The sequence below is a fragment of the Balaenoptera ricei genome, chromosome 4 (assembly GCF_028023285.1).
Source record: "Balaenoptera ricei isolate mBalRic1 chromosome 4, mBalRic1.hap2, whole genome shotgun sequence".
In the NCBI taxonomy this organism is placed as follows: domain Eukaryota; kingdom Metazoa; phylum Chordata; class Mammalia; order Artiodactyla; family Balaenopteridae; genus Balaenoptera; species Balaenoptera ricei.
The window spans coordinates 153,179,913-153,206,955 of NC_082642.1; the positions used below are offsets into that span (position 1 = coordinate 153,179,913).

At 40.0% G+C, this 27,043-nt stretch overlaps 1 protein-coding gene across 1 annotated transcript in view; it reads right to left on the reverse strand.

The window, feature by feature from the left end:
- HLCS (holocarboxylase synthetase) overlaps window positions 1-27,043 on the reverse strand; it is a 195,038-nt gene that overhangs the window by 120,102 nt on the left and 47,893 nt on the right. The window contains exon 6 of the mRNA XM_059921515.1: window positions 20,381-20,652. Coding sequence (XP_059777498.1) covers window positions 20,381-20,652 — 272 coding nt within the window. The remainder of the gene's footprint in view (window positions 1-20,380; window positions 20,653-27,043) is intronic.

Here is a 27,043-nt window from a genome sequence, read left to right on the forward strand (position 1 = left end):
TTTCTCCACTGTATATGCTTGCCTCCTTTATCAAAGATAAGGTGACCATATGTGCGTGGGTTTATCTCTGGGCTTTCTATCCTGTTCCATTGATCTATATTTCTGTTTTTGTGCCAGTACCAAACTGTCTTGATTACTGTAGCTTTGTAATATAGTCTGAAGTCAGGGAGCCTGATTCCTCCAGCTCCATTTTTCGTTCTCAAGATTGCTTTGGCTATTCGGGGTCTTTTGTGTCTCCATACAAATTGTGAAATTTTTTGTTCTAGTTCTGTGAAAAATGCCAGTGGTAGTTTGATAGGGATTGCATTGAATCTGTAGATTGCTTTGGGTAGTAGAGTCATTTTCACAATGTTGATTCTTCCAATCCAAGAACATGGTATATCTCTCCATCTATTTGTATCATCTTTAATTTCTTTCATCAGTGTCCTATAATTTTCTGCATACAGGTCTTTTGTCTCCTTAGGTAGGTTTATTCCTAGATATTTTATTCTTTTTGTTGCAATGGTAAATGGGAGTGTTTTCTTAATTTCACTTTCAGATTTTTCATCATTAGTATATAGGAATGCAAGAGATTTCTGTGCATTAATTTTGTATCCTGCCACTTTACCAAATTCATTGATTAGCTCTAGTAGTTTTCTGGTAGCAGTTTTAGGATTCTCTATGTATAGTATCATGTCATCTCAAGCCAATTTTAATGTATGATGTAAGGTAGGGATCAAGACTCATTTATTTGCCTATATGAGCTTATATCTAATTATGCCAGCACTGTTTCTTGAAAAGACTTTCCATTCTCCATTGGACTGCTTTGACATCTGTGTCAAAAATCAAATGGCCAAGAAAGGGCAGGTCTATTCCTGGGGTATTCTGTCCTACCGATCTATTCTTTTTATTAATGCCAATACCACCCAGCTTTGCTTATCACAGATTTACAGTAAATTTTAAAACTCAGATAATGTGACTTCAACTTTGTTTTTTTTAAATTTTTTGGCTGTGTTGGGTCTTCATTGCTTCTTGTTGACTTTCTCTAGTTGCAGCAAGCGGGGGCTACTCTTTGTTGCTGTGCATGGGCTTCTCACTGCGGTGACTTCTCTTGTTGCGGAACACAGGCTCTAGGCACACGAACTTCAGTAGTTGTGGAACGTGGGCTCAGTAGTTGTAGCTTGTGGGCTCTAGAGCGCAGGCTCAGTAGTTGTGGCACACAGGCTTAGTTGTCCCGCGGCATGTGGGATCTTCTCAGACCAGGGATTGAACCCATGTCCTCTGCATGACAGGTGGATTCTTAACCACTACACCACCAGGGAAGTCCTTCAACTTTGTTCTTGTTCAAAGTTATTTTCAATTGTAGAACTCTTATATGTAAATTTTATAAGGAGTTCATACATTTCTACTGATACTCCTGCTGTGATTTTTATTAAATTTGCACTGAATTCATAAATCAATTTAAAGCAAACTGGAACCTTAACAACTTCTGATACATGACCATGGTACCTTTATTTATTGAGATCTTGCTTAATCTCAAAACACTTTCTAATTTCTCTTGTGATTTCTTCCTTGACCCATAGATTATTTAGATGTGTGCTCTTTAATTTTGAAATATTTGTGATCTTCCTAGATATATTTTTTGTTACTAATTTCTAATTTAATTCTGTTGTGGATAGAGAATATACTCTATGTGATTTCACTTTATTTTTATGGAGGCTTGTTTTATGTCCCAGCATACAGTCTCCCTAGGTGAATATGAACCTGAAAAGAACATGCATTCAACTAGGTGTAGTGTTCTATACATCAATTAGGTGCAAGTGGTGGATAGTGTTACTCAGTTCCTTTTTGTCTTTCATGATTTTTGCTTAGCTGTTCCATCACCTGTTAAAAGTGGTGTTAAGTTTCTCAACTATGACTGTGGACTTGTCTATTTTTCTCTTTAACTCTGTCAATTTTTGCTTTATATATTTTGAAGCTCTCTTATTAGGTAAAAACACATTGTTATGTCTAGTCAATGACTTGACCATTTTATCATTATGAAATATCCCTCTTTATAGTGCATGGTGAGAAAACTATAAGACACCGATGAAAGAATCAAAGATGATCCAAACAGATGGAGAGATACACCATGTTCTTGGTTTGGAAGAATCATTATTGTGAAAATGACTATACTACCCAAAGCAATCTACAGATTCAATGCAATCGCTATCAAACTACCAATGGCAATTTTTACAGAACTAGAACAAAAAATCTTAAAATTTGTATGGAGACACAAAGGACTCCGCATAGCCAAAGCAATCTTGAGGGAAAAAAAAAAAAAAAGGACCTGCAGGAATCAGATTCCCTGACTTCAGACTATACTACAAAGCTACAGTAATCAAGACAATATGGTACTGGCACAAAAACAGACATACAGATCAATGGAACAGGATAGAAAGCCCAGAGGTAAACCCATGCACCTCTGGTCACCTCATGTGTGACAAGGAAGCAAGGATATGCAATGGAGAAAAGACAGCCTCTTTCAATAAGCGGTGCTGGGAAAACTGGACAGCTAATGTAAAAGAATGAAATTAGAACCCTCCCAAACTCCATACACAAAAATAAACTCAAAATGGATTAAAGACCTAAATATAAGACTGGACACTACAAAACTCTTCGAGGAAAACATAAGAAGAATACTCTTTGACATAAATCACAGCAAGATCTTTTTTGACCCACCTCCTAGAGTAATGGAAAGAAAAACAAAAATAAACAAAAGGGAACTAATGAAACTTAAAAGCTTTTGCACAGCAAAGGAAACTATAAACAAGACGAAAAGACAACCTTCAGAATGGGAGAAAATATTTGCAAATGAATCAACAGACAAAGGATTAATCTCCAAAATATATAAACAGCTCATGAAGCTCAATATTTAAAAAACAAACACCTCAATCAAAAAATGGGCAGAAAACAAATAGATATTTCTCCAAAGAAGACATACAGATGGCCAAGAGGCACATGAAAAGCTGCTCAACATCACTAATTATCAGAGAAATGCAAATCAAAACTACAATGAGGTATCACCTCACACCAGTTAGAATGGGCATCATCAGAAAATCTACAAACAACAAATGCTGGAGAGAGTGTGGAGAAAAGGGAACCCTCTTGCACTGTTGGTGGGAATGTAAATTGATACACCCACTATGCAGAACAGTATGGAGGTTCCCTAAAAAACTAAAAATAGAATTACCATATGACCCAGCAATCCCACTCCTGGGCATATACCCAGAGAAAACCATAATTCAAAAAGACACATGCAGGCTTCCCTGGTGGCGCAGTGGTTGAGAATCTGCCTGCCAATGCAGAGGACACGGGTTTGAGCCCTGATCTGGGAAGATCCCACATGCCGCGGAGCAACTGGGCCAGTGAGCCACAACTACTGAGCCTGCGCGTCTGGAGCCTGTGCTCCGCAACAAGAGAGGCCACGACAGTGAAAGGCCCATGCACCGCGATGAAGAGTGGCCCCCGCTCGCCACAACTAGAGAAAGCCCTTGCACAGAAACGAAGACCCAACACAGCCAAAAATAAATAAATAAGTAAATAAATTTATTAAAAAAAAAAAATAGACACATGCACCCCAATGTTTATTGCAGCACTATTTACAATAGCCAGGTCATGGAAGTAACCTAAATGCCCATCGACAGACAAATGGATAAAGAAGATGGGGTAGATATATATGATGGAATATTACTCAGCCCTAAAAAGGAACGAAATTTGGTCATTTGTAGAGACGTGGATGGACCTAGACTGTCATACAGAGTGAAGTAAGCCAGAAAGAGAAAAACAAAGATCATATATTAACACATATATGTGTAATCTAGAAAAATGGTACAGATGAACCGGTTTGTAAGGCAGAAAGAGAGACACAGATGTAGAGAATAAACATATGGACACCAAGGGGGAAAGTGGTGGGGGGGAGAGATGAATTGGGAGATTGGGACTGACATACATACACTAATATGTATAAAACAGATAACTAATAAGAACCTGCTGTATAAAAAAATTAAATTTAATTAAAAAAAAAAAGAAGTATCCCTCTTTAGCTTTCCTAATTCTTTGTCCTGAAGTCTGTTTTATTGGAAATTAATGAAGTCACTCCAGCCTTCATAACCTTAGTGTTGGCATGCTATATCTTTTCCTATCCTTTTACTTTTAACCTGTCTTTATAATTAAAGTGTTTCTTAAAGAGAACATACACTCAGGTCTTGCTTTTTCCTTTAAAATCCATTCTGACTTAGTCCATTATCATTTAATGATGGTCTACCATTTTGTGCATTTTTGTTTTTTCCCTTCTACTTTTTTGTTTCTCTATTCCTTTTTCTTTCTTCTTTTTTGCTGGCTTCTTTTAGATTATTTGGATATTTTAATTTATCTATTGGCTTCTTAGATATAACTCTTTGCCATGTTTTTAGTGGTTATTCTAAAGATTACAATATACGTGCTTAATTTATGTATCTGCCAAGTATATATTATACCAGTGGTCCGCAACCTTTTTGGCTCCAGGGACTGGTTTCGTGGAAGACAATTTTTGCATGGACGGGGGGGGCGGGGGTGGGTGACGGTTCAGGCGGTAATGCAAGCCATGGGGAGCAGCAGATGAAGCTTCGCTCGCTCGCCTGCTGCTCACCTCCTCCTGTGCAGCCCAGTTCCTAACACGGGTTGGGGACCCCTGTATTATACTATTTCACGTTAGATGCAGAAATGTTGCAATTACATAGGTCCATTTACCACCCCTCCCTGTCCTTTATGCTAGACTTGTCATATTATGACATCAACATAACACAAGATTATGCAGGGTGATGTTATAATTTCTGCTTTAAACAGTCATATATATTTTAAAGAAATTAAGTATAAAAAAGTATTTTAAATTTATTCAGATATTTGCCACTTCATTCCTTCCTGAAGGTACAACATTCCATTTGCTGTATTTCCCTTCACCCTCTGGAATGCCCGCCTTTTGGCATTTCTTCCAGCAGATCTTCACTATTACAAATTGTATTAGCATTCTTTTATCTGAAAATGTATTTTGCCTTCATTGTTGAAGCATATTTTTGCTGGGTACAGAACTCTGGGTTGACAGGGTTTTTTTCCTTTGTGCCCTTTAAAAACATTGTTCCACTCTCTTCTGGTCTCCATAATTTCTAAAGAAATCCATGAACATTCAAATTATTGTTCCTATGAATGTAAAGTGTCATTTTCCTCATATTGCTTTCAGTATATTCCCTTTATCTTTGGCCTTTAGTGGTTTGTCTAATGATGTACATAGGTCTATTTTCATCATATTTATCCTCCTTGGGGTTTGCTGAACTTCTCAAACCTGTCCATTTATAACACCTTTCACCAAATTGGGGGATCATTTAGCCATTATTTCCTCAAATATTTTTTTCTGCCCCATTCTGTCATTTTTCTCTTTCTGGAAGTCCAATTACATATATACTAGACATTTTGATCTCATCCCACAGGTTCCTGAGGCTCAGCTTATTTTTTTTCAATCTTTTTCTCTCTTCTTCAAATTGGATAATTATTACTGTTCTATTTTCAAGTTCAGAGAACCTGAGAACATGGGGAATATATAATTAAATTTACTATGGCGATCTTTGAAGTGTTATTGCAAACTAGACAAAACCTAAAAGAGACATGCCAGTCTAATTTTCAAAGGAAACTGTACTAATGAGAGATGACCTATACCAGATGAAATTCAAGGAAATACGGAAATTACTATTGTTGAGCACATATTACTACTATTGACACCAGTATAGTACAGGAACTATACTGGCATTTTCATATATACCACTTAATTTAATCCAGATCATGACCCATTCACACAGGTATTATTGCCCATATTTTACTGATAATAGTACAGAGGAACAACCAAGTTAAGTAAGTGGTCACACTAGTAAGCTCAAGAACTTGAACTTAGGACTCTTATTACAGCACTTTCCACCACACATCTCATTTACAATTTTTCTTAGAAAATCACTAACAATTAGACATGTCAGCCAGTCTGATTTCTTTTTGTAACACCATTAGTATATACGTAGATGTTAGAAGTATGGGGGATCTAGTATATTAGGATTTCAGCAGCATCTCTTGGAGGTATAGTATTTGGGGCTAAGACTTAGGGCTCTTGAGACAAATCTTTTAAATGCTGCTTCTGCCATTTAACACTTTTTGTGGCTCTGGCCAAGCCATTTAAATTCTCTAAGCAACAGCTCCCTCATCTCTTAAAATGGAAACTATAACATATGTATCTCATAGGGTTTTGGTAAGGACTGAATAGGAAAAATGCACAGTACCTGCCATGTAGTAAATGCCATATTAATGTTAGGTATTATTATAACATCTCTGTGGACAAAGATGAAATAAATGTAAAATAATTATATAACATAATGAAATACTATAAATAACAAGAAATATTATTAGCCTCATCCTGTTCAATTTTCCAATTTTCCAATTTTTTCCAATTTTCTTCTAGAAAAGAAATATTGTAATGGAATCACTAAAGATTTATACGGAACTGTTGGCTCAAAAAAGAAATATGCTTATTATTTATAATAGGAAAACACTGGAAATAACAGGAATGTATTCATAGGAGATTGCTTAAACAAACCATGGTCAAACTATATGCACCCAGTGAAAGACGTGTTTTCAGCAGACCATTTGATTGAATGAGAAATGCTTATTTCATATACAATATAATCACGATTTTACATATGTGTGTAGGAGGATAAAAGACTAGTATGAAATACAGCAAAAGATTAATATGATCCTTTTTTTTAATGAATTTATTTATTTATTTATTTTTGGCTACATTGGGTCTTCATTGCTGCGCGTGGGCTTTCTCTAGTTGCAGCGAGCGGGGGCTACTCTTCATTGCAGTGCACGGGCTTCTCATTGTAATGACTTCTCCTGTTGCAGAGCATAGGCTCTAGGCACGTGGGCTTCAGTAGTTGTGGCACGTAAGCTCAGTAGTTGTGGCTTGCGGGCTCTAGAGAGCAGGCTCAGCAGCTGTGGCTCACGGGCTTAGTTGCTCCGCAGCATGTGGGATCTTCCCGGACCAGGGATTGAACCCGTGTCCCCTGCATTGGCAGGTGGATTCTTAACCACTGCGCCACCAGGGAAGTCCTAATATGATCTCTTATAGGTGGTGAGGTTATAGATAATTTTCATCTCCTTATTATAAATTATTATATTTCTAAGTTTTCTATAATTAACAAGAATTCTTTTATAGTTGAAAAATATTTTGAGAAAAATAAATTTGAGTAGTTTTATGCATCGTGACTGGCTTTCTATCAAGGTTTCTGGTCCTTCAAACCTAAAGTTTTGATCTCCAACATGGAGATATAAAGAAATGTTTATTACTGAAGATGCTTAGAAAAAAGATAGCATGGAATTAAGGAAGCCCATAATAGCTATCTATAAATATCTTAAACTATCTTAACTAATTAACAAATATCTTAACTATCATTTGGGAGAAATGTTAAGTTTTCTCTATTTGGTTGGATCCATGGCCAGATTTCCTTTTTGTTTGTAATCAGATGGGTTTAAAAGGACCCTTCCTGGGAGAGAGCACTATCCTATGATGACTGGAATGAGCTGCCTGAAGTTATAAGAGACCAATACATATTCATTAACTGAAATGAACGGCAGCAATCTGCTCTCCATCAACCAGGGTGCTCAGACATACCCGAAGAGGGCCTTTGGGCAGGAAGGAGAGACTGGCCTTTCAGGCACCTCCCAGATCTAAGAGTTTTGTGATACACTCTTGGTCTGATTTTGGGCTTAGTTGGTGTCAAATCTTCATTCTATCCCAATTATGACAATATCGTGCTGGAAAATGTTTTTCTGTTTCGTGGCAGTTTTCCAGGTGCCACAGTAAAAAAGTGACACTGCCTATAATCTTACAAGGACCTGGAGGGAGTGCTCCAAGAAGACCTCTAAGGACCTTAAACACTTGGGAGGTACTTATGCTTTGCATCAAAAAGAAGAGAAGACAAGGCAAGGGAACAGAAAGGAACAAAACGTGAACCAAGAACTACAGGGGGCATTTTAACTGAGCTTCTAAACAAAAACAAAAACCAATTTCCTGTAAGACAAGCTCTACATACTAGATTCACAAGCCGGGCTGGCAGCATCCAGGTTTCTTGTATTACCTCCACAAATAACACAGAATGTCAAAAATCAAACTACATTTCATTTTGTTTAAATTCTAAAAGGAGAAGGTGCCGTAACACATTTTCAGAAGTAGGATGGACACTAAAGATTACAAACTAAAGATTACAAACTCCAGGAAAGCAAGGAGAAAGCCACAGCTTGTGTAAATCCTCCACCTCAGACTCCCCACCGTCGTTCAAGCAAAGGCGGCCCATACTGCCCTTCCAGGGCAGATTCTACACTCTCTCCATTAATGAGCCAAGCAAGCTTTCGTGAAACTTCAGAATCTAAAATGTTGGCCGAGACCTCATCCAGGACAACTACACACCTGCCCAACCCCTCCTCTGCCACGCCCACCACTTCCGCTCCACCCACTGCACCTCCCCAAGCACACCTAACGCTGTGGGGAACAGAGGGGCATTCATCACAGCTCAGCTCGTCACTCCATGGTATCACCTGGCTCTTAGATTCTAGGTGTTTGAAATGGAAGCAATCCCAGCAGAGATTTTTCCTCTCAAATATTGCTCATCTCTAATTGGAGACATCTGAATAACCACCTGGATGATCACCCCCCGAAGACAAAAGCTGCTTAGTTTAACAAGCGCATGGAACCCACCCAGGTTTCTCTGGGTTCCAGAAGGGAACCACAGTTACTCAGTCACCACAATTATTAGTCTGGAGAAGTCTTGAAATTCTGAATGATGCTGAGTTTTATGAATAATACACATATGCTTTGACGTGACACCTAACAACCAAAGAAACATGGTGTAATCCATTTGACTGCACGGTACTCCTACAGAAAGCAGAAAGAACTTATCTCATGAGAGATAAACTTAAGTCCCCACTGCCTTAAATCCTTTGGGAATGAGGCAGGGTATAAGAAGACCAACCAGTCGGCCTGCCATTAAGATATAACGCTCCAGACGTAGAGAACAAACGAATGGATACCAGGGGTAAGGGGGGCAGGGGGATGAATTGGGAGATTGGGATTGACATATATACACTAGTGATACTATGTATAAAATAGATAACTAATGAGAACTTACTGTATAGCACAAGGAACTCTACTCAATGCACTGTGGTGACCTAAATGGGAAGGAACTCCAAAAAAGAGGGGATATATGTGTACGTATAGCTGATTCACTTTGTTGTACAGTAGGAACTAACTCAACATTGTAAAGCAACTATACTCCAATAAAAATTAAAGAAATAAAAAATAAAGCATATGCCTTTTAAGAAAAATAAAAGATATAACTCTCCCCAGTCAGCTGGGCTTGAGTGTTCGTTCTAAGGACTTTGGCCAGTGGTCTTGACACCCATGCCCTAAGGAACCTAGGCTCCCCAGCCCCATTTGCACAGCAGGGTATTTCATTTGAAAGGGGCTTTATTGCTTTAAAAAGAAAATTAAGCCATGGATCTAGTACAACCCTCCCATTTTACAGAGGCCCAGAGAGGTTGAGTGCTTCACCCAACGTCACAAAGCTGGTATGTCAAAATGACAAAGTTACAGCCTAAGTTTCCAGGGTTGTTGACACTGCCACCCTACTGTGTAGTTTCTTTTTTTTTTTAAATTTTCATTTATTTTTGGCTGTGTTGGGTCTTCGTTTCTGTGAGAGGGCTTTCTCTAGTTGTGGCAAGCGGGGGCCTCTCTTCATCGTGGAGCGCAGGCCTCTCACTATCGCGGCCTCTCTTGTTGCGGAGCACAGGCTCCAGACGCGCAGGCTCAGTAATTGTGGCTCATAGGCCCGGTTGCTCCACGGCATGTGGGATCTTCCCAGACCAGGGCTCGAACCCATGTCCCCTGCATTGGCAGGCAGATTCTCAACCGCTGCGCCACCAGGGAAGCCCTGTAGTTTCATTTTTAAGTAAATTTTATGTACTCATATTATCCAATTTTAAACTGTGAAAACTACATTAGCATCCAGGTAACCTCTGGAAAAAGGTAGGTGCAGACCTCACCATAATTCCTTCCCCTTCTCTTGTCTACCCTACCCTTCCCACATCTCAAGGAAATACTTCCCTGCCAGGCGATGACTTCATCACTTTCCTTCTCACTAATTTGAATACTCTTGTGGCAGAGCCAAACAAAAAATGAAAATGATGAATGACTCCTTGTGCAATGCAGAAAAAATGTGGTGTTTGGGATCTCAACGTGATGGAATACCCCTCATGCAGAAACAGAACATGCTTCTATCCAACACAAAAAAAGCAGAAACAAGGGTATTTCAGAGCTCCAAGTATGTCTGGCCAAATGGTAGGTGTGCAAAAGATTTTAAAGGAGCAGATGAAAGCAAATCAACCCTCACCTCAAAAACAGGTAAGTGTTTTATTTGAAAGAAAAACAGAAGTTTTTCTAAGTAAATCACGAAGCAAGTCAGGGGAGAAATGGTAATAGGGGAGAGGGATGCTGAATAGGGGCAAAGAGAAATATCTGCTTGATTGTCTAACACATTTACAGATTTTCACCAAGATACATTTTTTCACCCAGAGCTCAGCCTCCATCTTCTCACCACATGTATACCAGGGAGCAGGCAGACTTGAATTATCACGAACACTAAATTCTAATAATATTTAAAATTTTTTCCACATATAAATTAATGTTAATTCATAAACTGAGTTTTTGGGTTTTTTCTGTGTTTAGCAAAGTGTTTAATTTTTAATTGATATATGTTTGAGACATAACACGGTGTAAAATCAAGGTGTACATGTTAATTTGACACATTTACATATTGTAGTATCACTGCCATTGTAGCATTATTAGCACCTCTACCATGTTACCTAATTATCATTTCTTTTTAGCGGCTGGAATAATTAGGTTCTGGTCTCCTGCAAGTTTGATGATTATAATACAATATTGTTGTCTACATCCACTATACTGTGCGTTAGATCTCTACTTGGTGCAAGTCTATATCCTTAAGAAACATCCACTCTATAGTCCCCCACCCTCCAGCTCCTGGTAACCACCACTTTACTCTCTGTTCTTATGAGTTTGGCTTTTTTAGATTCCACATATAAGTAATATCATACAGTACTTGTCTTCCTCTGTCTGACTGACCTCACTTTGCATAATGTCCTCAAGGTCTAGCCATATTGTCATCTAACCAAGTTTTTAAAATGCTGTTTTCTTGTCGTACATTTCTTGCTGCGTTAGAACCTTGGAACATATTCTCAGTCTTCATTTTTGCTGTTTCCAGATAGATGGCCATCAGCAGTCTCCATATGGGAAAAGCGCCCATCTTAGTTGGCAGGCAAAGGGGAGATTAAACCAGCACTTGCTGACCACCCAGCCCATGTCAGAAGCTGTTCGACAGGCTTCACACTTCACTATTCCCTTTGACCCCCGCGACATGAGTGGCACCCCTGAATGGGCATCACTACAGTTTATACATTTTAAGATGAGAAGTCATGAATTTCGTCCCAGGCCAGTAGCCAAGGCCTGTGCTGCTGTCAGCAGCCCATGCTGGCCCGCCCAGTGTAAGGCATATTTCTAAGAAGCTCTCTCTGGGTACCCCAACGTCATTTAAATGGCCCTGTGGCTAAGCAATAACTCCTTTGCACTCTACAACTGCAGCAGAACACACCCCACCCATCAGAAGACTCAACTCCCTTCTAAACTATAGTTAATAGTCTTGGTTTTCTCCCTAAGATAAATCTAGACTGAGGAAAAGAAACTCCTGTCACCATCTTTATTGACTGCCTTTTCTAGCCACAGACCTTGCTTTACCTTGCATTATCTTTTGTGGTCTTTTATTACTGTTTAACTATAACAGAGACATTTATACTATATCAAATATAAAATCAAGCACTCCTACAGAGTAATAAATATCAGAGATGTTTAAGGAAATTCAAGAGAATGAAACAATATCAAATCCATGCATTCTGACTGACACAAAAGGTTTAGGGCTCTCGAGGAAGATATGGGTAATGCACAACGCATACCCATGGGACCGATAATTACATTCAAATTGTTGAAGTTTTGGCTCTTCTGAGCTGACACTTGTTATCTATGAAAATGATAAAGTATTAAGATCTAAATAAAGAGAAAGTTCGGTTAAAAAAAAAGAGAGAGAGAGAGAACTGGCTGCACATATTTTAAGGGAAACACAGAGACAGTCAACTATGTTTTCTCATCTTTCAAGAAAAGCTGGACTCAAACAAAACATTTTTCCCAAAACAATAACCAGTGATGAGCCATTGTGCTTCTAGTATGATGAGAAAAAATTGTCAAAATCTTCAACAAAAACTCGACCCCAAGAAAACGCACATCACGCTCTTGAGCCAAGTTGACACTGATTTGTTTCACGGGTGCTCACAGCACCGGCACTGGAAGAATGCATTGGTCAGAAAAGGTCAAAAAGAAAAAAAGTGTCATATCTAAAGCTTAAATAATAAAGAGAGATCAATAAATATGAGCTATGTACTATGAGCTTTGCAGATGTATTTCAGTACAGCCTCACCCTATCCTGGAGTGGAATGCAGGCTTCTGGAGGGAAGGTCCCACATCTACTGTATCCCCACTGGGTCCCAGGGCCTAGTGCAGAGTCCTGCACACAGCTGGTGCTGAAGAGAAATTAGCAGAGTGACTGAACTTGGAAAGAAAAGAAAATTAAAAAGCTGAGACTATTACCAGCTACTTCATACAGATAAGGAAATGGAAGCTTGAAAGGTTACTGATTTGCCCAAGGTTATTCATGCAGTAAAAGGTGGAACTGGGATTCCAACCCAGTGCAGCAATACTCCATCCTAAGCTCTAAGCCCCTAGGTCAAACCAAGATACTTGATCCTCAGTCATGTGAAATGAGTGAATGTGGGGAACTACGCAGTTTCTACAAATACCTCCCACAATGGACACCCTACCATAGGATCTACTTTTTACCTAAAAGTCTGGTATACCCTTGAAAGATTAAGACAGTCACCCACCATTGAGAACATGCAAAAGACTGTGCTGGGAGTTTGGAGAAGGGTTCCAGGGGAAGGGCTTCCACTGTGTTCCGGAGCACAGAAGAACCAGAACGATGGCTGGGCAGCTTGTCCAAGTGCCCCTGAAGGGTTTCATCACTTGCACGGCATCAGCTTGATGGTCACATTCAGTCTCACTCTTCCGTACCGTAAAACATGGGACCTTTCAGGTTGTTAAACGTTGTTCAACATTGAGAGAGAGACAGAAAGAAGGTCCAATTCTAATGAAGATGCTATCTAAATAGAACACACTGTTAACCATCACAAAACGGCAAGCATCATAATGTTTGCCTTACTTTAAAAAAATTAGTTACAAAAATGTAAAAATAAACATCCTAGAACACTAAAAATTAATATGGAGATATTTCAGGAAAATAGTAGGCCATTTTATAATTCAATTCCAGGAGCTTGGCATGTGAAAGGTTAACTTATTCAAGTGTTGAATTGAGACCAAAAAAAAGCATTTGATAGAGAACTGGCCAGAATAACTCTTTAGTCATGACCACTAGAGTCAAAGGCTGGAGTTATATTCTAAACCTTAATTTAGAAGTAAACATTAAAATGAAGGTTTCTTTAAAATTCTCCAATAATTTTCGTTTAAAAGTACCAAATTGGCCTATAAAAAGCTCACGCTAATTATTCCAAAGCAATCAACTTCTTAAAAACCCTTTATTTCACAATTAGGCTAACATCCCATTAATTTGGGACACTTACCAATGTATTTATTCTTTGCTCATTACCTATGTGCACATTAGGAGTGCACCAATAACACAATACAGGCATTAATATGTAAAACATCAACAAAAGCCATCTGGAAAGCTAATGAATAATCAAGGGATTTCAAATTAAACTACAGAATTTTCCCTTAGAATCTTTAGGACAACACTGTCAAGTTCAATCTATTCACTTCGCCTCCAGAATCAATTTTTCAAACCTTATGACAGGTCTAATCGCTTCCACCTGTGTCTCCAGCTTGACTCTTGACTGGCATGCTACCAGCCAGGGTGGAAATGTAGACAAAGACCCCTATTAGGATCCGGCTGTTTCTCTACTGTGAGGTCACTCAGCCATTAAATTAGTTCCAGTCCAATTTCTGTCCTCTCAGGCCTCAACTTCTGGGGAGGAGGGGGCGCAGTAGAGCGAGCTAGGGGAGCAGAACCAGAAGGGAAGAAAGGCAGAAAGAGATGCTTGGGACCGACTAGACACGTATGCATAGAGGTGAAAACCTGGGACTGGCCCCAAATCGTGAAACAAAAATACCGTCTTTCTTAAACGATGCTGGCTATTCTCCCCAGTGCAATTTCCCTCAAATATATTTTTAATGACTTTATGGGATTGCTTTCCATTTCTTTCCCTTTGCTTGTAGAAAGTAAACTGTTTCCAATGCAAGTTTTCCTCAACTAACATGAAGCTAGTTCACAAAACCATTTCAGGGCTTCCCTGGTGGCGCAGTGGTTGAGAATCTGCCTGCCAATGCAGGGGACACGGGTTCGAGCCCTGGTCTGGGAAGATCCCACATGCCGCGGAGCAACTGGGCCCGTGCGCCACAACTACTGAGCCTGCGCGTCTGGAGCCTGTGCTCCGCAACAAGAGAGGCCGCGATAGTGAGAGGCCCGCGCACCGTGATGAAGAGTGGCCCCCGCTTGCCGCAACTAGAGGAAGCCCTCGCACAGAAACGAAGACCCAACACAGCCAAAATAAATAATTAATTAATTAAAGGTGCTAATAATTAAAAACAAAAAAAACAAAAAACCATTTCAGCCCTCTAAAGGCACTGGAGGTTACTGAGAGCCAGAAAGGCTTGGCGGGGTATAGGATTCTGACTCCAGGATCATTTGATCAAAGGAGCTGGGGGCGCGTCTAGCGCCCAGATCTCACAGTTAAGGAAAGCAAGGCCCAGGAGGGTGAGACTGTCAAGGTTACACAGATAGCTGGTGATAACGTCTTAAGTGCCAGCATTTCCCTACCAGACTGTGAGCTTTAGGCATTAGGGACAATGCCTGACACAGTAACTGCTCCAAAAACTTCACTGATCAGTCTGCTTCTCTCCCAGCATCGTGTTCTCTGCTGCACCTACTTCTCTCTTTCTGCCCGAACTCCCAGGCTCAGACCAAGGGTGCACAGATCTGTATGAACTCACTGTGCACTGGGATCTGCATCTTCCAACGCATTGTGAGGCAAGGACAGTACACTCCCCACCGTTCTCTCTCCAGTGCCTAACACAGTGCCTGGCGTACGGCAGGCACTCCGTACATGCTTATTCCATGTATGATGAAGGCAAACTTAAGCCTGAAAAATCAACGGACTTAAAACAACGGTTAGAAGATAAACTTACGTAATAAAGGAATCTAAGTTACTCTTTACAAATAAAAAAATAGCCCATCCGTGGCCAGTTTAGTCGGGATGTACAAGTATGCAAAGGGAATCAGTATAAACAAGTTTGTGTTCATCTGGCTCACCACACACTGTGGCTTCACACATAAGTCGTTTCAATACCCGACAGAGGCTTGGTGCAAGTCATCAAAAAAGATACTATCAGTCAAATAAGAGACGATTCCGCAACTGTCACAATGACTCGGTTACCCTAAACCCAGTGCTCCAAGGTCTAGCTTTCCCCCTCCCCGCCTTCCCCACAGCTGAGGGTCAATCATCGCTTATCAGGAGATTCAACAAGATGTGCAGCACTCCTGACCAAACCAGGGCAGAGTGGGCACCTGGAGGTGCTTGTCCAGCAGTGACGAGGGATGAGCAGTGGCCCATCCACACCCCCTTGTCTGGAAGGCCCCACCAACAACAGCTCACAGCTTCAAATGGCTTCCTGGGTCTGTAGCTATAGGACTGACCATGGAACACAATAAAGTTCACTGGTCCAGACAGAGTACTAAACCCATACCCCTGGGTCTCTACCCAACCAGCTGAGCTAACTGGTCACCGGGAAACCTACCAGGAAATAGCACGGGAGGAAAAAAAAAGAAAGACCGCCTAAGTCAATCAAAACCAGCATTTCATCCAAAAGGTGTTACCCTGACAATAGAGTAGAAAATGCATTTCATGGTCAGAAATATGTGTCAGAAAAAAGGACTGGGATGCGGGATACAGGGTAAAATTACCTCTTCCAATCAGACTTGGTTGGGTGGCACAGCCAAGTCAGACTATCGGGGAAACATCACTCATTCACATGGTTTTTGCTTTTTATTTTTGGAGGGGGAGTCCACAGTACCCCGACGTAATCGGCAAGCAACTCCCATACTTCCCTCCGCCACTCCTCCTCCTCCCCAGAGCTCTTTCTCCTCCACAGAACCACTACCATAGCTTTAAAATTCACAGGGTGGGGCAGGAGGTGATGGTAGTGGTGGTTCATGGCTTCAAGACCAGCGCGCTCCCTTATCCAGAGATCAAATGAAAGCTTTCAGTGCCACCTCAGTGCCACAGTAGTTTAAGCTGGGTTTGTGGTCAAAAAAGAAAATATATCCTTCAATAATTTGTTAAAAGAAAAATTTCCAAATCCTCCTGGATGTATAATAACGCAAGAAAAATACCTGTAATGGCACTGAACAAGCAGTGAAATAAAACCAGAGTTACCTGTCAAATAATTATTTCCACCTATGATTTTAAATTTTGCAAGCACTGGGGCCATCATAATGTATATGCTACCTAAAGGCCTCCTGCTATTTTTTTAGAAGTCCAACAAACAGAAAGTACATGCTTGTTTCAAAGACTTCTAAGTTTCCTCTACTACCTACCTCCTCTCCTCCTTGGTCATAGAAACCTAATATTCAGTGGATTCATGGGTGCCAAGTATAAAGACCACAGTTATTTCTTAGCCTTCTTTGTAGGTTAATATGGTCATGTGACCAGGTTCTAGCCCTGGGATATAAACAAAAATATCATGAGCAACTTCTGAAAAAGTCCATAAAGAATGGGGTGGGCTTCCCTGGTGGCAAAGTGGTTAAGAATCCTCCTGCCAATGCAGGGGACATGGTTCGAGCCCTGGTCCGGGAAGATCCCACATGCCGCGCAGCAACTAAGCCCGTGCACCACAACTACTGAGCCTGCGCTCTAGAGCCCGAGAGTCACAACTACTGAGCCTGGGTGCCACAACTACTGAAGCCCGTGCCTAGAGCCCGTGCTCCACAACAAGAGAAGCCACTGCAGTGAGAAGCCAGTGCTCCACAACAAAGAGTAGCCCCTGCTCACCGCAACTAGAGAAAGCCCGTGTGCAGCAACAAAGACCCAATGTGGCCAAAAATAAATAAAAAATAAATAAATTTTTTTAAAATATTAAAAAAAAAAAAGAATGGGGGCACACGCTACCGTCCCCTCTCCTGCTTACCAGCTAAAATGAGAGAGAATATAAATGAGTGGGTCACCTCTTGGACCACTTGCTGAGGGTGACAGAGCAACTCAACTGGGTCCTGGACACTGTGAGCCACACTCGGCCCTAGGCTGTCCATCTCAGTCCATCTCATATACAGGAAAAAACTTCAATACTGTTTAAGCCACTTTAATTTGGGGGATCACTGTCTCACACAGCTGAACCTAATCCCAACTGACCTAGAAATTGGTACCTGAATGGGATGTGCCAGGGCTTAGATCTTGTGCTTGTCACAAGAACAGGCCTAAAAGTGCAGAGGGGATCTGGGCGGGGGCAGTTGGCAAGGACATGGGTCTCACAGGTTCACCGCTAATGAACACTGTCATGCAGCAGCAAAGCATTCAATCGAGGCCTAGCCTTCAGTAGCTTGGGAGGTAGACCATGTGTCTGTTAGAAGCTGTATCATTATAGGGAAAAGCTCTGAAAACTGAAAATGTCAGTGTTTATCAGAAATAGGAACAATTCCACATACAATAAATTGTGTTACCTAGCATTCTACACACTGGTGTGATGTATGAAATTAGTCGATACATATAAAGTACATAAAAGCAGTGTGTGGAACATAAAAGCTTTCAATACCTGTTAGCTACTATTATTGTTGTTATAACCACAACAATATACCCTGTTTCCATAAAAGTAGCTCATTTGTAGGATCAAACATAATGTTAGCTGTAGAAATGTCTTCACTCTTCCTCTTAGAAAATAATAATCAATATGTTTCATTTACCTATCTCATGACCCCTTTGTGGACAATTTCGGGAGCTTTTGACACCAAGGTGACCTCTTCAAGTTCCTTCTAAAAAAGGCTACAGCCGCCCAGGAACCTCTCCCAGCCTCGCGGACTCAGTACGCTGCAGTGAGTACCTTTCTCTCAGTGTTAGGCAGGAACCCACATGTGCAGTGGAAGAGGACATCTATGATAAGTCATGGTGAAAGACGACTGCTTATTCAACATCTGCTCCGTGCGAAGCAGAGCTTCATCAGTAATCATCAGAGCCATTTTACCATCCACACTGTGGAGACCAGACAAGAAAAGAAACAAAGAGTCCTAAATGCTCTTTGGAAAAGATGAAATGTTTCTCTTTTGTAAAAATAACAACCTTTAACCCTACAGAAGTTTCCCAACTCCACCACTGTCGAGCTCAAGCACACTTTTACAGACCCAAGTTGCTTAAGGTGGAATTTTCATCTTTCAAAAAAAGTTCAATATCAAAAATGAACTTACAGATATTCAAGGGTAATAAAACTGTTATTTACACGGCATTTATCTTCCATTCTAAAACACAGCCTCACCAGGGTATAAGGAAACCCAACCATATGATTACACAGGAGCCTCGGTCTACCCACCCTAGCGAGATACTCACAGCCCTCTTGGTAATACACTGCCCAAACTCAATAGCGATAATCTCAAAGTTTCAAGATTTCCCCAACACAAAATATTCTTCACTGTTGTCCACAAAAACAGCCAAAATGGTCTGGAAGTGCCAACGTTTTTCCATCTGAATTTCACCTCCCAAAATCTTTTGTTAAATATTGTGTCTGTTTTTTATTTGGAAAATATGATTATAATGCGTCACCTTTTCGATATAATATAGTTCGCTGCAGTAACAAAAGATTATCACAGAATTTGTACAAGCAAGTAATAACTGCTCCATACGAATACAGGTGTTTTCTTCTCTACAGGGATTCAAGGGATTGGCAGGGGGAGGGGAGTAGAGGCAGGAGAGGATGGGAACACTGAAAAAAAAAAAAGTACCTATGACAACACAAAACAACTCGGGCAACAAGAACTGTTCACTACCATTGTTCATATTTCCCTTCTTACTTCACCTCCTCACTCTGCTAATTCCCCCATAATATTAATGCTTTTTCTACATCCTATACGTACACTAAAATTGCCATTTCCATGACTTTGAGTATGACAGTCATCAAATCCTAAAATGATCTCATCAGTTTATATCAACATACTAGCTAATCCAGAAATTACTGTTAAGAAGAAAAGCCAAAATATTTCCACACGTTCCATATGTTGAATTATGTATCTGTCTAATTGTGCAGTCCCACAGGTGAAAGTGCCTAGAAACTGAATGAGGGGCTGGGGGGTGAAGTCTTATATTCCTTAAATATTAGTCCCATGTTGAAGGAAGATGCTTTTCTTATTCACTCCCTCTATAACCCTATTTTTTAAACTATCTATCTCAACATAAGAGTATTACCTAATACTGACTAATTTGGAGTTTAAAAATTCCTTTCATCTGTTTTCCATTTTTAAACCTTTAATCAAAGTCCATGAAACAGAAGGAATAAAAAGGAAAAGTTGGAATAAGAGTAAATTTTGAACATCCAAATGGGATTACAGAGTGCTTTAAAAATGCATTGGATAGGAACATACCAAAACAGGTTTTCAAAGTACAAAGCTCTAATTTATTTAATTTAACACAGCTTACATGTCGTTCAAATTTGCTATCCTAATGCTCCTGCAAAACATCTTAAACTGGTTATAACATCTTAACACTGATTATAACAACACAAATGTAAAGCGGTAACATGAACACCCGTGCCACCTGTTAAACATCTTTTTTCATAATGTTCTTTTTTCCAAAGACATTCTGAAAGGCCAGATTAAAGGAAGAGAGTCACAAGGCACAAAAATCCCCCATTCTTTAAAACACAAATCTTTGACCAAAGAACTTTACTTTCTCTTCCTACATTTTAACTCCTCTAGGACAGGGTACTCCCATCTTGCTAGTGCTTTATTAAGAGTTATCATTCTAAATCTCTATCCCTCTCACCCAGCACTGGTTAGAGAGAACGATCAACATAACTGGATTCCTCCAAGCAGGTAGAGAAGCCAGCCTGGCCAGAACTTACCCGTCCAGAAGATTCATTGTGGTGGGTGTCACTTCAGCAAACAGAATTACTTTTCCAAGTTTCTTTGTCTGCAAATTTTGCTGGTAGATCTCAAAGTTAAAATTTTCTGATGAGAAGGTCTCTATGTCAGTCACCACAGGTATAGCAGACGGGGTGATTTCTATTTCAGATGTGCAGGATGAAACGAATTTAAGGGAGAGCTTGCTAGATTTTATTACTCCTTCAGCATCCACATGTTTCCCCAGCCACTGCATAAGAGGATCCCGGATTTCCTGTATCATAAAGAAAGAAATGGAAAGGTCACAATTTGGCATTATGTTAGATGACGGTAGCTTTTCCTTAAAATGCCATTTTGGTAATATAAGAATGTCCTAATTCATGACCAATAAAAGCTAGATTAACATAGTCTGAACATATAAACTATTATACAATAGACAATAAGTAACTAAGTATACCTATATTATAAAAATAAACTATTCAGAAACCAAGATCCAGGGAAATAAGTACATTTCTATCCTACACTAACTATATCCTAAATTCTCAAAAGTCCTCTCCAGTTCTAGAGTTCATTAGTGATTCTCCAGTCCTCTATGAATTTTACAGAAAATTTACAACTTTATACTTCCACCCTCAAGGAAATTCATTATCTCATCTGGGGAAATAAAAACCTAGGTGAAAAGTCACAGAAGACAAAGTACTAAGATACTAGAGGATTCGCTCTCAGCCTCTGCAGGACCTCCACCTCCTCTCATAGACAAGTTGACCATCACCAGCCACTGACGGGTTACTAACAGTGAAAGTTACGGGGTACCCAAAGAGGCTTTTCTCTTTGCCCCAAACGCAGGTCCAAGGAGGGGAGGGCAGAACTACAGGAGATATTATCTAACCTAGTACAGAGCTCTCTACCCACCCTCCCAAGAGGCTGCAACTTCCTCTTGGACCCTGGAAGCCCCAGGGGCCTCCCTCTGGGGTGGAGCAGCAGGGGGTTGGGGGGAGTCAGCATCCTGAGAGGCCAGCGCAGAACATATTAAAATCTGTCAGTCACAGTAAATGCTGATCTGGACTCCTGGGCCACCTTCATGCAAACGCCAGGCACTTCCAAAGAGGAGATGAGTCCTTCTGCTAATATCAAGGGTTTGTCCCAAAGCTCCACGTGCCTAAGAGAAGCAGCTTCAAAGAGGAAATGCCATTTAACTAAATTCTATTAATGAAACTTTAAAACTCACTTCCAATTTGCAGAAAATACAGAGGTTAGAGGAACAAGTTAAATGGCTTCAAAGGAAGTGATCAGAAGAAACCCAGAGGGTGAGACATATTACAGCACAAGAATCTTCAAGAGTGTGTGTGTGTGTGTGTGTGTGTGTGTGTGTATGTGTGCGCGCGCGCGCACACGCACGCACGTGCTGGCGCAGAGTGTCCTGGCAGTCCTGGAGTCCACTTCTGCAGGCAGCAAGAAGGCAGAAGAGGATGATAGGGCAGTAAAAAGAGGACTGAGAAGTAACCAACAGCCTGTCTGGGGAGGGAGAGAAACTGTAGACCCCGAGGACAAAACTCTGCCAAGGAATTTCCTTTAAAGGAAAAAGAAGAATGGGACAGTGGCTACAGGGAGGAATGAGGTCAAACAGGTTTTGTTTGGTTATTAAACGAGAGAAATAACGGCATGATTTTTTTTTTTTAATGACAATGTGAGTGGTCCTATGGAGAAAAGAAAACAGGCAAACAGGTAAGGGGTGGGTCCTAATGATCAAGCTGAGAGGTCGGCCTTGAAAGCAGAGCCCTTTATCCATTGGGATGGGCAGGACTCGCATCACCTCTGGGGACACCAGCCCAGCTTCCCCACTGGATCGCAGCCCTCCCTCACCCCTTGCTGGCTACACAGCCAGCCCTGGGAACTGATCTACACTGCCACCACCCTGCTCCAAAGCCACCCACAGTTGGGAGTCCTGGCGCTGGGTGCTGGTGATATCATCTTCTGATTCCTTCTATTTTCTCTATAAATAGGAAGAAAGAGGCTCAGCCAAGAGTGAAAAGGAGGAAGGAGGTGCTGGAGGTTTGAGAAGGGAGAGTGAGAAAATGAAGGAAGCAGGGAAAATCGTATGCGCAACCAGAAGCATTCAAGGTTCATCTAAGGTTAGTGCTTCTGAATTCAGAGTGAGCAGTCGGCATGATTTTCTGCTTTTATGCAGCCACGCACAGCTACATGCTGTATGAGACAGGCACAGGGGTGATCCTGCTTGAACGAGCACCAGAAAAGTCATTGGAAGAGGTCAAGCGGAAGTGGGCCACCAGGAGTTACAGCACTAACTTTCCATCTCTGCACAAAGAACCAAGAAAAATTTTTAATGGAATATTCCCTGTTCACCATTAATTCTTTAATATACACTCTACTGGAGGAAGAATAAAAATGAATAAATTACAAAAGTAACCCCCTATTATGTGCTGAATGTTTGTATCCCAAAAAAATTCGTATGTTGAAATTCTAATTAATCCCCAAGGTGATGGTATTTGGAGGTGGGGCCTTTGGGTGTGATTAGATCATGAGGGTGGAGCCCTCATGAATGGGATAGTACCTTTAAAAAAGCAATCCCAGGACTTCCCTGGTGGTGCAATGGTTAAGAATCCGCCTGCCAATGCAGGGGACATGGGTTCAAGCCCTGGTCCGGGAAGATCCCACATGCCGTGGAGCAACTAAGCCCGTGTGCCACAACTACTGAGCCTGTGCTCTGGAGCCCGCGAGCCACAACTACTGAATCCCGTGTTCCTAGAGCCTGTGCTCCACAACAAGAGAAGCCACTGCAATGAGAAGCCCATGCGCCACAACGAAGAGTAGCCCCCGCTCGCTGCAACTAGAGAAAGCCCGCGTGCAGCAACGAAGATGCAACACAGCCATAAATAAATAAATAAATAAATAATTTTTTAAAAAAGGTAATCCCAGAGAGATCCCTCACCCTCTCCACCAAGTGAGGACATAGCAAAAAGATGTTTGTCTGCAACCTGGGAGAGGGCCCTCACCAGAACAACCATGCTGGTGCATTGATCTCAGACCTCCAGCCACCAAAAGTATGACAAATAAATGTCTGTTGTTCATAAGCTGCCCAGTCTATGCGATCCTGTTTTAGCAGCCTGTATTGACTAAGACACCCCCAAACCTCAAACCTGGCCATTAGTTATAACCAACTCTGCTCCTTAAACTTTAGTCAATGCCCTTAAAGTATAAAGCAAACAAATCTGAATTTCCTTCATCACATTCCCCAGAACAGCTGGATTTCACAAGGGCACTGCACAGGCTAAAGATACATCAGTGAATAGGTTAAATCATAAAAAAAGAGAGGGAAATAATCTGAACAATAAACACTTCTTAACTAACTTCAGTTTTCATTAACTCAAGCAGAAAGTTAAACAGTTATTCAGCAGGCGTAGGCAATGTGAATCCCCCATTCAAAGTTGATGAAAATCAAGAAAAAACCAAAAAGAAAACAGCTAGCACCAGGTAGACCTTTCAGACAGGAATAAAGCAGGGAATTTCCTATGGAGCAAATTATCCAACTGGCCATCTACATATCATTCATCTAATAAATTGTTTCTGAAAGCAACAGTTAGAGATGCACAAATATGCAAAATAAATTAAAATTGATGTAAGCAAGGTATATGAGGTGTTTTTTTTTTAATACTTCTTTCATATAATCTTTCAGGACTTAATCAGAGCCAAGTAAGTTATTCAGAAAAAAGAGAATCTAAAAAGATATAAAACAAGGCATGGAACTTATTAAGAAATATAACTGTATACCACCTATAATTCTCCTAAATATTTATATTCACTATAGTCAAATGCAACTTTAAGCAGTCAAGTAAAACCGAATACAGATGGGTCGCCCATCCCCATTATCCCAAGACAGAAGAATAAAATTCTGGTCACAAGAAGTATCAAAATTACTACCTGTTTGATGCAAATCTGCCTGGCATGTCCTCTCAAATGGACTTAAGTTACAATGATGACTTCAGAGCTACAGAATTAGCTGCTAACTCATAAAAGGAAAAGGAATTAATTCATGATTCTTGGTTTAACTCTACCAATGACCACTAAGGCAGTGTAGAAATGCTATTGAAGAAAAAAGTTTGGAGCATATATATCAAGGCAAATGGGCTGGCATAAGTAGTATTACCAACCCCCTACTCCCAAGTCTACCTAACTCTATAAACAAAACTATCGGAGCATGCAAAAATGTCACTGCTTTAGGGAAGATTTTTCCGACCCACAGCCTGTCCCAGTCTAAGTTAGGACTCTCTTTCATAAACTTAGTGACTTTATAGCACTTTTCAAATTGTAATTCCATAGTTTGTATAATCATTTACTCAATGTCCCACTGTCTTGCTAGAATGTAAGCTCCATAAAGAGAGCAAATGCATGTTTCTGTCTGGCTCCCACTGTATCCATGGCACCCGGTACCAAGTCTGGCAAATGCTGCATGCTTAATAAGCATTCATCATATAAATGCATATTAAATTCCTTACCAAAAACATCCCACAAGTAAGAAACATAAATAGATATATCAAGAGGGAAAACCCAGAAAAGGCAATGCTAAGAGATGGCCTTGAAATGGATACATAGCATCAAAAAGAAAAATGAAATCGTTAAAGTCAAATCAGTCCTGTTGAAAATAAAACAACTGCTATCAAATTCCGCTCCAATGAAATTCATTAAAACCTTCTAATTAATGTTATTTTCTTAACATTTGAACTTCAAGAATTTAGTATTTACCTTTCTCTAAGATTTCAGGCTAATTAAATACAATTTAGGTGAAACCAAAAACAACATTTTATAGTCACATAAATGTTGGCCCCTTTGAACCAGCCACAGCACTAGGGAAACACTAGCTATTCTCAAGGAAAGTGAATGTGCCTTTGTTTCCTATTGGGACATGTTGCACACAACGTGAAAACCCCAAGGAATCCACCAAAAAAGTACTAGAACTAGTACTTTTAGCAAGGTTGCAAAATACAAGGTCAATATACAAAAACTGGGTTTATTTCTAGCCATGAATATCTGGAGTCTGAATTTTTTTAAATACCATTTTCAATGGCATCAACAGATCTGAAACATTTAGGAATAAATTAAAGAAAGTATGTGCCAGAACTGTACACTGAAAACTATAAACACTACTGAATTTAAAATTAAAGAAGTCCTAAATAATTGAAGAGATATACCATGTTCATGGATCAGAACACTCAATATTATTGACGTCAACTCTTCTCCAAACTGATCTATGGAATCGATGCAATTCCAATCAAAATCCTAGCAAGCTACTTCTAAAACTTACATAGATATAGAATAGGCCTAGAATGACCAAAACAATTTTGGGAAGAAAAAAGTTGGAAGATTTACCTTATCTGACTTCAAGATTTATTATAAAGCTGCAGGAATCAAGACAGTATGGTATTTCCTTACAGACAGACATATATTTCTAAAAACAGAATAGAGTCCAAAAATAGTGCCACACATATATGTTCAATTGATTTTCAACAAGGTAATTCACCTGAAAAAGAATCATCTTTTCAGTACACGGTGCTGAAACAATGGGACACATATACGCAAAAAAAAAAACCACCCTGACCCTTACATGTATACCAAAAGTAACTTGAAATGAATCACAGACCTAAATGTAAAAATATAAAACTTCTAAAATAAAATACAGGAGAAAAACTTTCTGATCTTAGGATAGGTAAATCTCTTCTCAGATACAACAAAAGAAGCATGAACCATCAAATTTTAAAAAATGATAAGCTGGACATTATAAAAATTAAGAACTCTAAGAACTGCTGCTCTTCAAGGGTTAATGTTAAGAAAAATGAAAAGACAACAAACTGAGAGAAACTATTCTTAATACACATATCGGACAAAGGACTTGTATCCAGAATGAAGGAAAAAAAAACTCTTAAAACATAATTATAAGAAAACAATTCAACTTAGAACATCAGCAAGAAGATTTGGCCAAAAGAAAACATCAGATGGCCAATAAGCACAGGAAAAGTGCTCAACATCATTTGTCACCAGGGAAATACAAATTAAAACCACAATGAGATACTGCTACACACCCGTTAGAATGGTTAAGTTTTTTAATTCTTTTTTTAAAATTTAATTTAATTTATTTTTTTATACAGCAGGTTCTTATTAGTTATCTATTTTATACATATTAGTGTATATATGCCAATCCCAACCTCCCAATTCATCCCACCCCCACTCCCACCCTCCTCCCCGCTTTCCCCCCATACGTCCATACGTTTGTTCTTTACATCTGTGTCTCTATTTCTGCCTTGCCAACGGCTTCATCTGTACCATGTTTCTAGATTCCACATATATGCGTTAATATACGATATTAGTTTTTCTCTTTCTGGCTTACTTCACTCTGTATGAGTCTGTCATACAGAGTGAAGTAAGCCAGAAAGAGAAAAACAAATTTCTAAATTCTGACAATATCTAGTGTTGGCAAAGATGTGAAGTAACTGGAGCTCTCATACATTACTGGTGGGAACATAAAATGGTACAACAATTCTGGAAAACAGTTTGGCAGTTTCTTATCAAATTAAACATACACTTGCCACATGACCCAGAAATTCTATTCCTAGGTATTTAACCAAGAGAAACGAAAACACACATCCAAACAA